General features: G+C 47.2%; 1 protein-coding gene across 1 annotated transcript in view; it reads right to left on the bottom strand.

Annotated features, from left to right (window-relative positions):
- KLHL3 (kelch like family member 3) overlaps nt 1-15,107 on the bottom strand; it is a 43,791-nt gene that overhangs the window by 6,602 nt on the left and 22,082 nt on the right. The window contains exons 6-11 of the mRNA XM_009285902.2: nt 11,164-11,280; nt 9,998-10,147; nt 7,260-7,377; nt 6,341-6,538; nt 5,655-5,756; nt 2,342-2,470 (exon numbers count right to left, since the gene is read on the bottom strand). Coding sequence (XP_009284177.1) covers nt 2,342-2,470; nt 5,655-5,756; nt 6,341-6,538; nt 7,260-7,377; nt 9,998-10,147; nt 11,164-11,280 — 814 coding nt within the window. The remainder of the gene's footprint in view (nt 1-2,341; nt 2,471-5,654; nt 5,757-6,340; nt 6,539-7,259; nt 7,378-9,997; nt 10,148-11,163; nt 11,281-15,107) is intronic.

Raw genomic sequence — 15,107 nt, 5'->3', positions numbered from 1 at the left:
CAAAAATGCGATGTGTCACATTGCTCCAAGTCTTGCCATGGTCAGCAGGAGCACCGACCACAGCAGCCGCTGTGCTCCACCTGCAGGACGACAACACAAGGCAGGGAGGGAAAACATCTGAGCATTATTACTCCTCCCTCACCCAAAAACAGGCCAGCACCTAACTGAGACTGACTGATGAATTAAAACTCCAGCAGGCACACCACCGTTTGGGGGACAGGAATGCTGCCGCAGGTCTACCACCATCACCTCTCTCTTCTCCAGATTTTCTTAACTTGCTGCTGCTGGCTTTGGCTTTGACCAGCCGTCTCCCGCTGCATCAAGAGGTGTTGAAATCCCAACGTGACATTGGGATTCATGGTTCATCTCTGGAAAACACTGGTGATTAATGTCTAACTGCCATAAATATCCACCTTACTGGGTGAAATTCTCAGTCTGGTTGAGGTACTCCAACGTGCACCATCTAAGAAGAGCAGAACACATCCCAGTACACGTCCTGGCCCCAGAGCTGGTGCCTCCCAGTTGACTGGGGAATGGGAACTCATTTAACTGGTGAGGAAAGCCTACTGCGTCTGAGCCCAGCAGCCTGGGTTTGCAGCACCTTAGCATTTGACTATACTCAGCTGTTAAGCAAAAATTTTACACTTTTAAGAAATAATTTAATTAGTAGACTAATTTAAGCAAGTAGGAGAGTAAAAGAGTCGGAAACATTCTAAGGCTTCTCCATCTAAAACTGCCTCCCTGTGTGCGAAACAGGGCACACACGGATGGGACGTCCCTGCCAGGAGGGGAAAGCACAGCAAACCCAGCACTGCCAGCGCCCGCACATCCACACAGCCCCACTGCCTGGATTGGGGTCACCCCAGGGACTTGGGGACACCCGTCCTCACCTCCACTAGATGTCAGCATCGGGACGGCAATGCCGGCAGCTCTGAGCACGGTTTCATTTATAGATCATGCTGCAGCACCACTTGTGATGAGTGGCACCGGCCAGTCCCTTCCCCGGTGCCTGCTGGAGGGGCACCTGGGTGACAACCAGAACTTGAGGAGCTCAGCTTTCAGGTTGGGAACAGAAAATTGCAAGGCTATTTGGCAGGCAAGCAAGAGCATTCCTAATACTGGACTTGCCATATGGAGATGTACTTGCAAAGCAGTGCTCAGAGCAGAGTGTTTCAAACAAAGATGACTCACTAAAATCCATCTCACTACAGGCACAAACTGTTTTGCTGTGTTTCAACATGCTGTCAACAACGCGAGATACTCGTTCTGTTCTATAAGGTTGCATTGGGCTAGGTCTAAGCATCAAGCAGATACTAAAAACCTCTTCAACTGAATTCAAGCCAACAGTGTGTGACCATATCTACTTCACCTGGAGTTATGGAAAAGGTATTAGAGTGAGGAAAGAAAGATGGTGTGTAGAGAGCAGTCTCCCGACCACCCAGTTCAGAATGAAATTCCCACGGCAGGGTTATTTCAGCCCGCACACAAAGGGCAGCCTCTGGGCTTGGCTACCTCTGGTAACCACCACTTTGGCTGTTGTAAAACGAGAACTGCACAATTTGACATCAGGGAGGACTCACTGCACACACTGAGCAATAGGACCAATACGGACACATTCCCTTTCATCTGAAGATGATTTTAAATGCAATGGATAAGAGCTTTTATCCCTTTCAGAGAGGAACAGCCACAGAGAGGACAAGTGCCTACCTGGCCTAACATCACATAGTAAGTCAGAAACCATCAAGACTAGAATATAATCCTTTTTTAACATGTCCTTTCCTCTAATCCTCCGGATCACCAACTCTTGCCAGCAAAAGGTACACTAAAAATCAAGCTTAGCAGGGGCAATCTGAGATTAATTTTGTTACCTTGACTTGGTCTGCACATCACCCAGTGCAGATGTGCTTTGTGCTGCAGAGCACCCACTGGATGCTTGCAGAGAAGATCCAAAAGGAAAATCCATCTGACAACCCCCAAATGATAGGAGAGAAGGAGAACGCAGCTTGGCTTTCCAGTCCCTGGCTGAGCCTGCAGCTGGTGATTTGGAAAGATAACTCTCTGCTTACAAGTGAGATGCATCTGTTAGCAAGGCTACTTAGAAACACTGAACGTTATTTCATTAACCCAGAAATTAATTTCAATTTGGCAGATTTTAACAAAGTCAGGAGAGCTGCTGAGAGCTTCCAAGCAATTACGGTTTTTCCCCTCATGGGAAGAAGGGGAAAACAACAGGTTGCGCTTGCCAGCCAGGCAATGCCAAAACACACTTCTCCTTCCTTTCCGTGAGCCGAGGAGAACCTAGCGATCACCCACTCTTAAGAACACATCTCGGAGCCAGTACCTGCACCGCTGCGTCGAGTGCTCATGTCGGCTACATAGGTCCATTCGTTCGTGGCTGGGTTATACTGCTCGACGGTACTAAGGCACTGACGGGACGCTCCATCGTAACCCCCCACAGCATAGAGCTTACCTGGAAGAGACACACGTTGGCATCGGCATTACGGCTACGACTGATTTACATTACCATCACGCCTGACGGCCCCAGGTAAGGACAGATCCCGGCTGAGGGAGGCCTTGGGAGATGTGCCTAAACCTGCTGGGATGTCTGGGGAAAATCCTACCAAAAGGATGTGAAGGAAACTCGCAGACAGGCAGGATTGTTTTTAAAGCTGTTAAAGCTGTCAACTAAGACAAGGAAATACACGACACAACAGCTAAATTAGAAGCCAAAAGCCCAGAGGGTTTTCCAAATGACTTGTTGGCCCAGGAGAAGAGGTAACATCAAAGCACATTCTGCCGATTGTTTCCTCCTGTTCAGGTGCCACAAGGCAAAATGTGCTGTCAAAGGTCGATACTGTACATTAATTACAATATCACATGAGCAATAAATATGCAATAGCCTCTTATGTTAATATAATACCTGCATGGAAACCTAGACCTGATTTTGAAGAACCTGGGCCAAATCAAAACAAACCAATGCTGCTAGCACAGCTGAGGCCAGCCTGCTCACTCACGCCAGGTGATCACAACACAGAAGATACCACAGGAGACCCTCACAGCATGGTATATCTGTCCCTCCCTACTTCAACTCGACGAAAGCTGGACAACATACACCTAGAGAGACTGGAAAAACACAGTCAGATGTCACAGGACTACACCATACGTGAAACAAGGCTAATGCTCCACCGCGTCCTCTGTTCACAGACCTGACTCATAATCTCTCCTTATCTCGCTGTATTGTCTATCAGCTCATTTTGCATTTAGGCAGTAAACCCTCTGGGCAGAGAGGGCTTCTTTGTGTTTCTTTACTAGATCACCTAGCACAAAGGCGTTCTGGTTCTAGACCGGGCCTCCTAGACATTGCAACAAACAACCATTAATAAAGTTCAACAAATATGCAGGAAAATTCTAACCCAAATTTTTGTACAAAACCCATGAATAAGACCAATTTTCAGTCCGTAACAGCAGAGCCTGGCCACAAATGAGCTATGCAATTCTTTATCACGAGACTCCCACCAGCAGTTATCATCTATACTCTTACGCTTTTCCATCCTCCTGTTTCCTTGATGCTTGCAAGGCTCGAAGAACAGGCCAGCTCTTTTCTTTCTCATGGTCCTGCCTCTGACCCCTGTTCTCCCCCTCAGCTCCACTCATACCTTCCTCGGGCTGTGATCATTAGGAGAGGTTTGCAAGGATCAGGTTTACAACTGCGCTCCTTCTGCATCTTCCTGTCTCTATAAACATTTCAAACTCTTATTCGCGCTGTTGTTTCAACCTGCCTGGTGTTAGTCAATGAATCAAGGCAAGAGTGCCGGACAGAGCAAGACAAGATAAAGTCCCCTGGCTGGCATCAATTACTAGATATTTTCAGTGCCCACAGACATCAGATCAATCTTCATCACATTCAGATGAACACTGTGGATTAACTGCAGGCTGCAGCTTGTTCCCTACACCAATACGATGAGCTCTTCTTCCCCATCACATGCCCATTACATCTCCTCAGCTCCACTCATACCTTCCTCGGGCTGTGATCATTAGGAGAGGTTTGCAAGGATCAGGTTTACAACTGCGCTCCTTCTGCATCTTCCTGTCTCTATAAACATTTCAAACTCTTATTCGCGCTGTTGTTTCAACCTGCCTGGTGTTAGTCAATGAATCAAGGCAAGAGTGCCGGACAGAGCAAGACAAGATAAAGTCCCCTGGCTGGCATCAATTACTAGATATTTTCAGTGCCCACAGACATCAGATCAATCTTCATCACATTCAGATGAACACTGTGGATTAACTGCAGGCTGCAGCTTGTTCCCTACACCAATACGATGAGCTCTTCTTCCCCATCACATGCCCTCATTATATTTTTTTTTTTTTATCGTGGACTCCAACACGTGCAACACTTATCTGCACTTTTCAAACAAAGCAAAGGAAAAGGATTTCATATGTCTCCAGTAGAAAACCTATCCATAGAAATGCATCTCTCGGGTACGTACTTAATATTTGTTCCACATTCAAATGACTGACCCACTCCAGCAAATCCCACTGACTACCAGCAGCCCAGCACTTCACAAGCACAGCCAATTTTGAAGGAGACGCTTCTTAAATACGCAAATTTAGCTCAACCACCATTATTTATTCTGACTTTATCTCCCTCCCTCTTCTCACATAAACACATTTCATGTATTTCCCATGCACACAGGTCAAACCAAGCCACTTCAAAGCACAGTTTATAACAAGGCTTGTGCCAGCGGCTGCTCCACACTGTACTAATTGGAAACTGCTACACCACGCTAAAGACAAGGTCAAATAAAACCTTTCACTTGCTTCAGAATTGATTTTGCTAAAGGAAGAAAAGGTTCCTACTTAAGCCGTTCTTTCTCCTGGATCCAAACCAAGATGCTCAGTTCCAGCTCACTTGAGTTTGGTGCTGACACATAGGTGCCAACAGCCACCGCGATCCCTCCAAGCACCCTCTCCACCCACCTCGCCTGCCTCGCTCCCGCAGCACCAGCGTTCGCTGTCGTCAGTCCCTACTCCTTTACGAACCAGAGCAAATCGTGCCGTGTGTGCCGGCAGGCCTGATGTCAATAAACACAGGTTTTAGTATTCCTGTCAAACCATCAGCTTGGGGCTGCGGGATGAACTATGCTCCTGTTTCTCTCGCCGAGCAGATTTTCTGTGATGGGTACTCCATCCACACAATGTCTGCTGATGGCAACACTGCACAATACCATTTGCTTTCGTTGGCCAGAAGCAGCCCAGGAAGAATAAGGATTCAAAGACACCTGCACACACCTAATAGCATTCACAGGAGGCATGGGCTGCTCTGATATGGGCCTGAGGCTCTTGGAAAGCTACCCATGATTTTTCACTAAGATAAAGGATTCAAAGAAACCTGCACACACCTAATGGCATTCGCAGGAGGCATGGGCTAGTCTGATATGGGCCTGAGGCTCTTGGAAAGCTACCCATGATTTTTCACTAAGATAAAGAGGAGAATGGAAAAAGCTGCAGCGATTACGTCATATAAAATAAATCTTTACCAACTAAAGATAGTCTAGAGAACAGTTCCTGCAGTTCCTCCTATTGCACTTAACTGTTCAGGCTTCTGTTTGACACAGTAACATTTGCTTGATGGAAATGGCTACTGATTTTCTTACCCTCCACAACTCCAACTCCAACACTGCTTCTTCTTGTGTTCATGGGAGCCACAAAAAACCACTCATTGGTTTTATAGCTATAGGCCTCAACTGATGCCAGACCTAGTTAAAAAGGGGATACACAGGTTTTCTAATTAAAAAAAAAGAGAAGAAAAAAAGATTGGTGTTGCACTTTCATCTGCCTTCCACCTCCTCCCAAGCCCGTAATTCCCCCCACACTCCTGCAACCCAATTTTCTAGTCCCTTGCCTTTCAGGCTGGGGCCAGCATGTCAACGCCACTTCTTCAGCGGCTGGAAAAATTGCTACCCCATGGCCTCTGCCCTGGGACTGCTGCCCCTCCAATGTGCTGGGGACACCAAGGAGGAGCAGAGTCCAGATTCCAAGCCCAAAAGTCCCACATCCTTTCAAGCATTACAAAATGTCCTTGCAAAGGTTTAAAAATTCCCCCAGACCCTGTTGCGTTGTACTCATCACTAGCTGATAGTGAGATACTCTGCAATTACTGATGGGTCATAATGTGCATGTGGTTAGTTACAACACACAGTAAACCCAATCTCTGGCTCTTTCTCTACAAAATCATAGAGGAAGGGCGCAGGAACCTCACTAAAGCTCTGCAGTCTTTGCAGGGGTCTCTGAAAACATTTTTTTGGGTCAGGCACTGCCTGGTTTTTGCTCAGTCACCTACCGGTGCTGCCATCAAAGCCGCCCACTGCATACAGGAGATCATTGAGCACAGCTGCGCCTAAAGTGCTTCGTCTTTCCTGCATGCTGGCTATGGACGTCCACTGGTCCTTCACGCCATCGTACACATCAACCGTCCGTACCCTTAAAGATCCGTTAAAGCCCCCGACAGCATAAACATTGCCAGCCATAAATACCACACCTGATAAAAGAGGAGAGAGATTTTACGGAGGTTTACAAACAGCTTGGGAAGCGAGTATCATCAGGCGTCTGTCGAGGTAAGACAGCAGGGAAGAGCAGAACGTGGGCAAGTCTTTGGCATTTTCTGCAGATTAAGAGCATTGGAGCCAAGTACGATAAAACATGCATGTCATGGAAAGTGAAATGCACACAAATACACGGCAACATAAGGCACAGATGGATTTCACACCTGAATGAAAAATTTTCTGAGGCAGAGAGGACACCAAATGGTGATCCACATACACAGCCCTCTCAGATGTCTTCAGAGGAACACTCCCAACTTACAGATCTGCTTCAGCACCAAGAGGGCCTGACTCAGCCCCTTTGATTTTCACTAGTAAACCAGCATGGAAAACTAAATCCCTGTGAGCTGCCAGGCCAGCGGGATGGGAGGAGGAGGGGAAACACTGATGGAGCAGCAGCCAGGAGAGAGACATAATGAAGGGGAGACAGTGGCTATGGAGGGCAGACAGGCAGGAGCAACACCTCTAGAGAGCAGGGCATCCACCTGAACGAGAAGGATACATGTGCGTAGGGAAAGAGGAGGAAGGAATGGCACAAAGAAAGAGCTGCTTGAGGCCAGGGGCACAGAGGAAGGCTAAAGGGACGACTGAGGACATCCATCCAGCCCTGAAGAGCTGCGCTGGGAAAAGGAAGAAGGTTGCAGGAAAAGTTCCCGTTACCTGCTCTGCATCTCCGGGAGGGAAGCTCAGCAACCTGATCCCACCGCTCCTCCTCAAAATCATAGCACTCCACACTGCGAATGGCTTTGGGTGCTTGCCCACCCACCACGATCATCACCTGGAGAGGGAAGATGAGAGCTAGAAAACCTCAGACACTAGCCCGGGAAGCCGCTCCCTGCAAAGAAACCATCGGCACAACCTGGCTGAGAGCAGCTGCCAAAAACATGCTGCAGGCCTACTAAAAGCCTCTGTGGGGGGGGGCGACGGGGGGAGAAAGTTATCTCCAATTTAATGCATGCTAAATATGGCAGCACCATTAACCATTCCTCACCATTTGAGGTGGGCAACCTGCCCTATTTCCCCATGAAACACAAAACCACTTGGCACCATGGCACACACAAGACTCACTGCAGAAGTATTTTTAAGCGAAGAGGATCCCAGCATAATTTCCAGAGCCAGCCCACTGTTTAGTCATTATCTCCATGGTGGTGCTAAAAATAATCGATGCCACTTAGCAAATAAAATCTGACAGCTGTATTGCCACCTGCGGGGAAGACAACACTCGGGGAAATCACCGGACTATTAAGACCTGGGGTGCTGGGCTGCCAAAGGAAGTGATTTGTCAGCTTCATCAAGGCTTTTGGCTGCAACGTGTATTGATGCAAATCCAGTAATTAAACCCTAAATTATTTACAGATAGGGAAGATCTATGTGAAGGTGATCAAGGGCAATCTCAGGAGCACAAGAACCACTCTGCCAGATCAGGCTAAAGGTCTGTCCGGCCCCAGACTCCATCCCCAACAACGGCAGGCAGTGGACACTGGTGGAAAAGCGAGAAGACCTGGATGGCATGCAGTGTGGTCCTTCCCAAATCTGCCCTGTCTGCCACCAGAAGATAAACTCCCCACGGACTCACTAACTGGCCCAGGAGCAGTGGTCCCAGGAGCCTGCAGCTCAGCACTCGAGGGCTGCCCACCGCTGCTGAGCCCCAGCTGGGCACTGCAAACCAACACATGCACAGGCAGCATCCAAGCCTACAGCACCTACAAACAGCTCGACCTGCACTTTGTTCTAAACACATTTCCTTCGACCCTCCACAGCTATCAAGAGGGAGGGTTTGCTCCCCTTATCACAGCAAATTGGCAGGAGCAAACACTACCCAAGACAATCTGATTTTTACAAGGCCAAGGAGCTAGAAGTAAGATAACGGGGCTTCAAATGTAGTTAAAGAGTAGATAGGAAACTGGCTTTAGCCCCTGCAAGGCAGCTGTGAGTAGCTGAGGGGGTAAGATTGTCACTCGAGGTCACTCAGGTAATGAGCTCAACTCCAATCACAGTTGCTTTAAAAGTACAGAGCTCGACAGCATTTTAAAGAATTTGAGGAGTATGAAAATAGTGGACTGTTTGATCTACAAAGATAAGAATGTGACATTAGAAAGCAAATTGAGTCTAAATTAGCAGCCTGACTACTAGTTGTGTAACAGTCTTCCATGGAAAGCTGCAGAGCTTCACACGATTACAGAATTAAGAGATTTCACAGCAGACGGTAATCCCTCATCAGCAGGACCAACAGACCAGATGAAAGTTTCTCAGTAACAGGATTGCTGGAACATCATCGCCTTCTCCCCTTTCTTTACAGTTAAAAAGAAGGGAGGAGAGACCTGCAGAAGATTTGGGTTTGTACTCATAGGTCATGCTATAAAAAGATGTTCAGCACCTCTGAACTCGCTGGTTCACTGTTCATTTTATCCTTAACTACTTTAGTCCTTGAACAAGGGTCGCATCAGCCCTTCCTGACACCCCCAAAGCTATGTTCTACCAATTTCATCTCGGCATCAGCAGGCAGAAAGGACACAACACGTTGACACACTCTGCAGAACCACAATTTCTCGATGGACAGTCCAATATCTAAACATCTGAATAGTCCTTCATAGCACAGACCTCATACACCATCCCACAAACCAAGCTCCCTATGATTTGTGCTTAGAAAAATAATACACTGAGGTTTTGATGCCTTACAATCTCCGAAATGCTTACTAATAACTTCAGTGACAGTCTGTTCAGAGACATCGTGCCAAACTGCATTTATCTCCAGGGCACAGGGAAAATAGTTTCTGTTGTCATTTTTTTCTTCACTAATAAAGTGGTGGCCAGAGCATCACACGCCTGCAGGATAAACGCAGGGAGTAACAAGGATTATTTATTCAGTAGCTGCTTTGAGTCTATTGAAATTTGCTTCAGACTTCCTGCCCACGGGTCTGGGTGCCGTTGTTTCCTGCTTTCCTGGCTTCTGATCATGAATACGGGGAAAAAGACAGACACCTACTGTGACCCTCCTCAGCAGGGCTCCATGACAGTGCTACAAGCCAGCAGAAACCTCAGCCGACCCTCTGAGCACTACAGGAGGCTGCCTGCCACCGCTGCTGCTCCACGGGTCAGCGATTCTCAAGCCATGGCTCCAGGAGCACCAGCCGTTCACAAAACCACTTGTGGCTGACAAAACGTTTCAAGAGCAGACCCTTGCCCCTGGGAGCAGAGACATTGCTTCTCCTAAGGGTTTATCTAAGTTTATCCAACTTAATTATGTGTCCTTGGCAGGCATAGGCAATACCAGAAGAGGGAGTAAAACACTTCAAAGGAGGATCATGGAGTTAGTGAGAAGTAATGCGGCAAGTATGCAAGCTCATTTCAAAGACAGAAAATGCCACCAGTAACATGGTGCGACCAACTCGGCTTACCTTTGGCAGGCTAACGGGAGTCCTCGGCTTTGTTCTAGGATTCTTTATCAGTTGCCTTTGATCCAGAGGAAGCAAATGATATTTCATGGCCTCGATAAGGAAGTCTTTACAGGTGTTGTTATTCTTGATTAAAGCTTCTTCTTCAACTGTCTGAGAACCCGCACACACATGAAAGATCATTTAAACTGAAGTACTTGGTGGCACAGGTCACAAGGAGCTTTGTAGAAAGCACATGAAACCTAGAATTTCTCTTCCAAAAATACCAACATAAAAAAAAGAATGCAGAAGACAGACACAGACTTCCAGCTCTTCCCAAACACATGCAGTAACATCCAAGCTCCTCACTTCCCTTCAGTATCGTTCAAGAGTAGCAGTGCTCCCTCTATTTTACCACTCTCTGCCAGATGCTTAATATCTCAGCAGAGGAGAATTCCCCAGGAGTCTGGGTACAAAATAAGTAATTTTTTATTTGAGTCAGATTTTTTTTTTTAAGGCAAGACAATATCTTTTACTCAATCAGAAGATATAGTTAAGAGAAAAAAAATACATGGTGGGTTCATCTTGTGAATATCAATTTTATTTCAGTTGTATTGATTTTTTTAGACACATGATAAAAGCATAGTAGTCAAAAAGTCCATATGCCAACTCCTTCCTTTGAGGATTCTCAGCTCATTATCAAGGCCCAGATCCCAGGAATTAACTTGTTGAGAACAATCTCTAAGTCAGACTAAGTCAGAGAGCATCTCACCTGCCGGTCACACAGACCTGTCTCTATGCACAGAACACGTCTTAGGCCAAAATTATCTCACATGAAGTGTTTTCACCAAGGTAAATTTACCTGCGCACTAGGGAAAAAACCCTGCACAAGCTTGTAACACCACCACCTGGGTATTTTCAGGGTGAGAAATCCCACGATATTAACTTCCAAATGCTTTCATCAAGAGGGGTAGGAGCTCCGCTCTCGGCACTGCCGAGGTCACATTTACAAGAAGGTTTCTGCACACACGCATTGATTTCAGAGTCCACCCAGTTCTTCCTTTTATTTCTCTGTTTACAGACTCAGTGACATGCCAAATTACCCATCTCAGACACAAACAGCCAAGCCATTGATTAAGGAGCTACCAGCAGCTTCAGTGCAAGTATTAATTACTTATTTGCAGACTAACCTGTACAAGATAATCTCTGGGCAAAAGGGGTAGGCGAACATGCTCCATCAGTTTAGCCATGTGCTCTAAGCGAGATTCCTTCTCATAATTTATCCAAGAAATAACCGCTTCAAAGACCTACACAGATAAAGTACAATTAAACGGAGAAGACAAAACCGGCTTGCACAGTCACCTACCCAAAATCAGAAGCATTGTGATTTTACAATATCAAAAGAAGGAGGTGCGAGACCTCTCTCAAACAGATGAAAAAGTTGTGACTATGCACAGAGCACAAGCACCACGGTACCGAAGAGGTGAGCTGACCATGCATATTAATAAGCAACTTCACATCTAGATGTGCTGTTTCACTCTCAAAGCTAAGTGTGTGTCCAGGACAATCATACCTCTTGGACATGAGTACTGGAAGGCAGCCAGGAAACTTAATTAGCCCGATGACATTTGCACTGGACATTATTCATGAAATCAGCCACAACGATTACTCCTGATAACAGAGATCTCCCCTCCCGAAGGAGTCTGGCCACACAGTAAGTCACTATGTTCACCATCATATTCAATCACTGCACCAGTTCCCCGCACCCCACCCACCCCAAAAACCAAGAAGTCTTCAGGACAAGTTCACCACACGCGCAGGAAAACCCCTGCCTGCAGCCACACACGCGTTTCACCGCTAAAAATACCCAGATGCTTCTGCAGGGAAACAAGGGCACGCTGGACTTCTGGTCTGAACCAAAATCTAGTTTTACTCCCAGATCCAACCGGTTCAGATAAGCATCCAAACTTTGACTCCGTGACAAACTGGGCACAAATAACCCCGTACAGCAGGAGCCATGCAGAGCCCTGCGCGATGAACAGACGCGGGCAGAAGCATCCTACGTGGGCTCCTGGCATGAATATGCATGTGCTTATATAACTGTGAGCCTCACTCCTCCCAGAAGAAAGGCCTAAAAATGTCACCGGGAGTGGGAAAGGCTTCCTGAAACACCCAGCAAGGCAAGGAGAGGGGCTGGTGCAGTCTCAGATGCTGCACAGCAGGATCTGGACCCTTGCAGTGGAGTTTTCCCGCAGAATTTAATTCTGACCCTTAACTCGCATCTACAGGCAAAATTCCCCAAGTGCTCTCGCTACCCGGTTACTCATGGGGGGCCGAGCACAGCCATCTCCTGCAGACCCCAGCCGTCCCGTGCTTCCCCCAAAAGGCAGCTGGCCCTGACACACGCGTTTCACCGCTAAAAATACCCAGATGCTTCTGCAGGGAAACAAGGGCACGCTGGACTTCTGGTCTGAACCAAAATCTAGTTTTACTCCCAGATCCAACCGGTTCAGATAAGCATCCAAACTTTGACTCCGTGACAAACTGGGCACAAATAACCCCGTACAGCAGGAGCCATGCAGAGCCCTGCGCGATGAACAGACGCGGGCAGAAGCATCCTACGTGGGCTCCTGGCATGAATATGCATGTGCTTATATAACTGTGAGCCTCACTCCTCCCAGAAGAAAGGCCTAAAAATGTCACCGGGAGTGGGAAAGGCTTCCTGAAACACCCAGCAAGGCAAGGAGAGGGGCTGGTGCAGTCTCAGATGCTGCACAGCAGGATCTGAACCCTTGCAGTGGAGTTTTCCCGCAGAATTTAATTCTGACCCTTAACTCGCATCTACAGGCAAAATTCCCCAAGTGCTCTCGCTACCCGGTTACTCATGGGGGGCCGAGCACAGCCATCTCCTGCAGACCCCAGCCGTCCCGTGCTTCCCCCAAAAGGCATCGCTGGCCCTGCGCCCCGGCACACTCAGCATGTGTCCTTGGTTTCAACTTCCCTCCGGGGTCACCAAATGGTCAGGCCAATTTGCACAGATATTTTTTCCTTCTTTCCACCCCTCCCATCACTCCCCAAGAAACCATTTTGTTCAGTCCAAGGTCACTAATTTGACAAAATTAACCAGAACTGAGGGCACTATCTCTCGGCCCCAGTTGTTGCTGGCAAATGTATCTGCAGTAGGTGCCGGCAAACCGTCCTCCCACAAAGGAGAGGCAGAGTGGAAAGGGGTTTCTTCCTCTTAGGCTAAACTATATACTTTAAAAAAGCAGTAAAGCACCGGCCTCATTTCCTATGCCAACAAATGCTCCTGCTGAACTGTTTGGAATTCAGGACACTGCGATGAGGATTTAAGCAACGCAACAGGGAGCCATGTAATCAAACCCCAGCAAACACAGAGGAAAATAACTACTGCAGAACCTTTAAGTATTTTAAAATGAAAATAAACAAACAAACAATTTCACTTTGGCTACAAGGCATTTAAAGTAGAAACTAGGTTGTGAGATTTTTAATTGCAAATGAGCGTGGAAGGAGCATAAAGCAAATGTTTAGCCAACAAACATGCTTTTCATTAACCTCTTTTGCACGAATGCTGAGCTACAGAACAGGTCACAGGGCTGGGACATACCCAGCTACAGACCAAGATGACAGTGAATAAGTCTTAAAGGAAGGTAAAGTAAATGTGCACAAGGAATAAACTTCTTCCCCGGTGCCGGAGACCACTCCTGAGTTAGGCATACACTGATGCTACCCTGCTGTGCCTACTCTAAAAATAACAGCATACCCAGCTACAGACCAAGATGACAGTGAATAAGTCTTAAAGGAAGGTAAAGTAAATGTGCACAAGGAATAAACTTCTTCCCCGGTGCCGGAGACCACTCCTGAGTTAGGCATACACTGATGCTACCCTGCTGTGCCTACTCTAAAAAATAACAGAAATTTTTTAAAAAAATCAGATTCCAGCACCTTCCATTGGCTCCGATTCCTAATTTTATGAGAAGGGGGGGGGGGATCTTAATCCAAGACAGCAATACCTCTATTTAAAGGCCACATCTGTTTCCACTGCTGCCATGCCCTCCCTCCGCACGCTGTGCCCGCTGCAGACCCCAAGCAGCTGCTGCCACTCCCCCAGGAGACGGGTTTTTCCAGCCATGCAAGACCCGCTGCTGGGGTGTGATGAAACGAAGCAGTTACCCACACAGCTTTATTTAGAGCAGAGGCATGGGCTGAGTGAGCAGTTGGCACCTGCCTGGCTGTAGGAGCAGTCCCGAGCTTGGGAGAAGCAGATTTCCCACTCTATGGAGTAGAAGGGTAAAAGCTTGGAATATCCCATTTCTGCACACTACCTAAGCAAAGAGCAAGCCCAGATGTGTTCCCAGTCTCTTCAGCCAAAAATCCAGTTGTTAGATACTCCCAGGAGCGAGGACCAAACCGTGCATCCGCTGATACTGCATGTTAGCGGCATGAGACGATGAGTTGATTACTGGACTCTCTCAAATCCCCAATCCAAAAATCCCAACCCTTTAAAAAGTGTCTTTCGTCATCATTCTGAGTTGGCAGGAGCCCTTTCTCAAGGGCTGGAAGCCCCTCCATTTCACACATTGTTAGTAAATATGAATAAACATGGGGTTTTATGGTTTTTCCTTGCTTGCATACAATGTTATAATTAAAGAGCCAATTAGGTCAGGTACAGAAAGCATTGATAAAACTCTCTTCACAGTACTCAGCTATAGCAAAAAAAGCAGGCAGGGACCAAAATAAACCTTTGCCTTAGGCCGAAAGGGCCTGCGCAACTGCAGAGGCTGGCATCAGCAAGGGGGAGAGGGAGAGAAAGGACGATAATCTTTGAATAACAGGGAGACGCTGTCACCATTTTACCATTAAAATAGACTTCTGTGGTAGCAGACAATTTCTCTAGTCCTGATGGCCTAGGGATGCAAGTATGCCAAAATTTGTGGAGATAAAGAATATATTTTATTAGGCCAATTGTTATTAGTTGGGGGGTGGCAGAGGAAGGGGAGAACACACAGCCTCTTGGGCACACATGCCGTGAAGCATTATAAGGGCAATGCACCCCTCCCTGGCCTCGTCACCTTCTGGCCCTGGCAGGACTCAGCTATAACACTTCCCAGTG

The sequence above is a fragment of the Aptenodytes forsteri genome, unplaced genomic scaffold, assembly GCF_000699145.1.
Source record: "Aptenodytes forsteri isolate BGI_AS27 unplaced genomic scaffold, ASM69914v1 Scaffold54, whole genome shotgun sequence".
Taxonomy (NCBI): domain Eukaryota; kingdom Metazoa; phylum Chordata; class Aves; order Sphenisciformes; family Spheniscidae; genus Aptenodytes; species Aptenodytes forsteri.
This window is presented reverse-complemented; position numbering and strand designations above follow the sequence as displayed.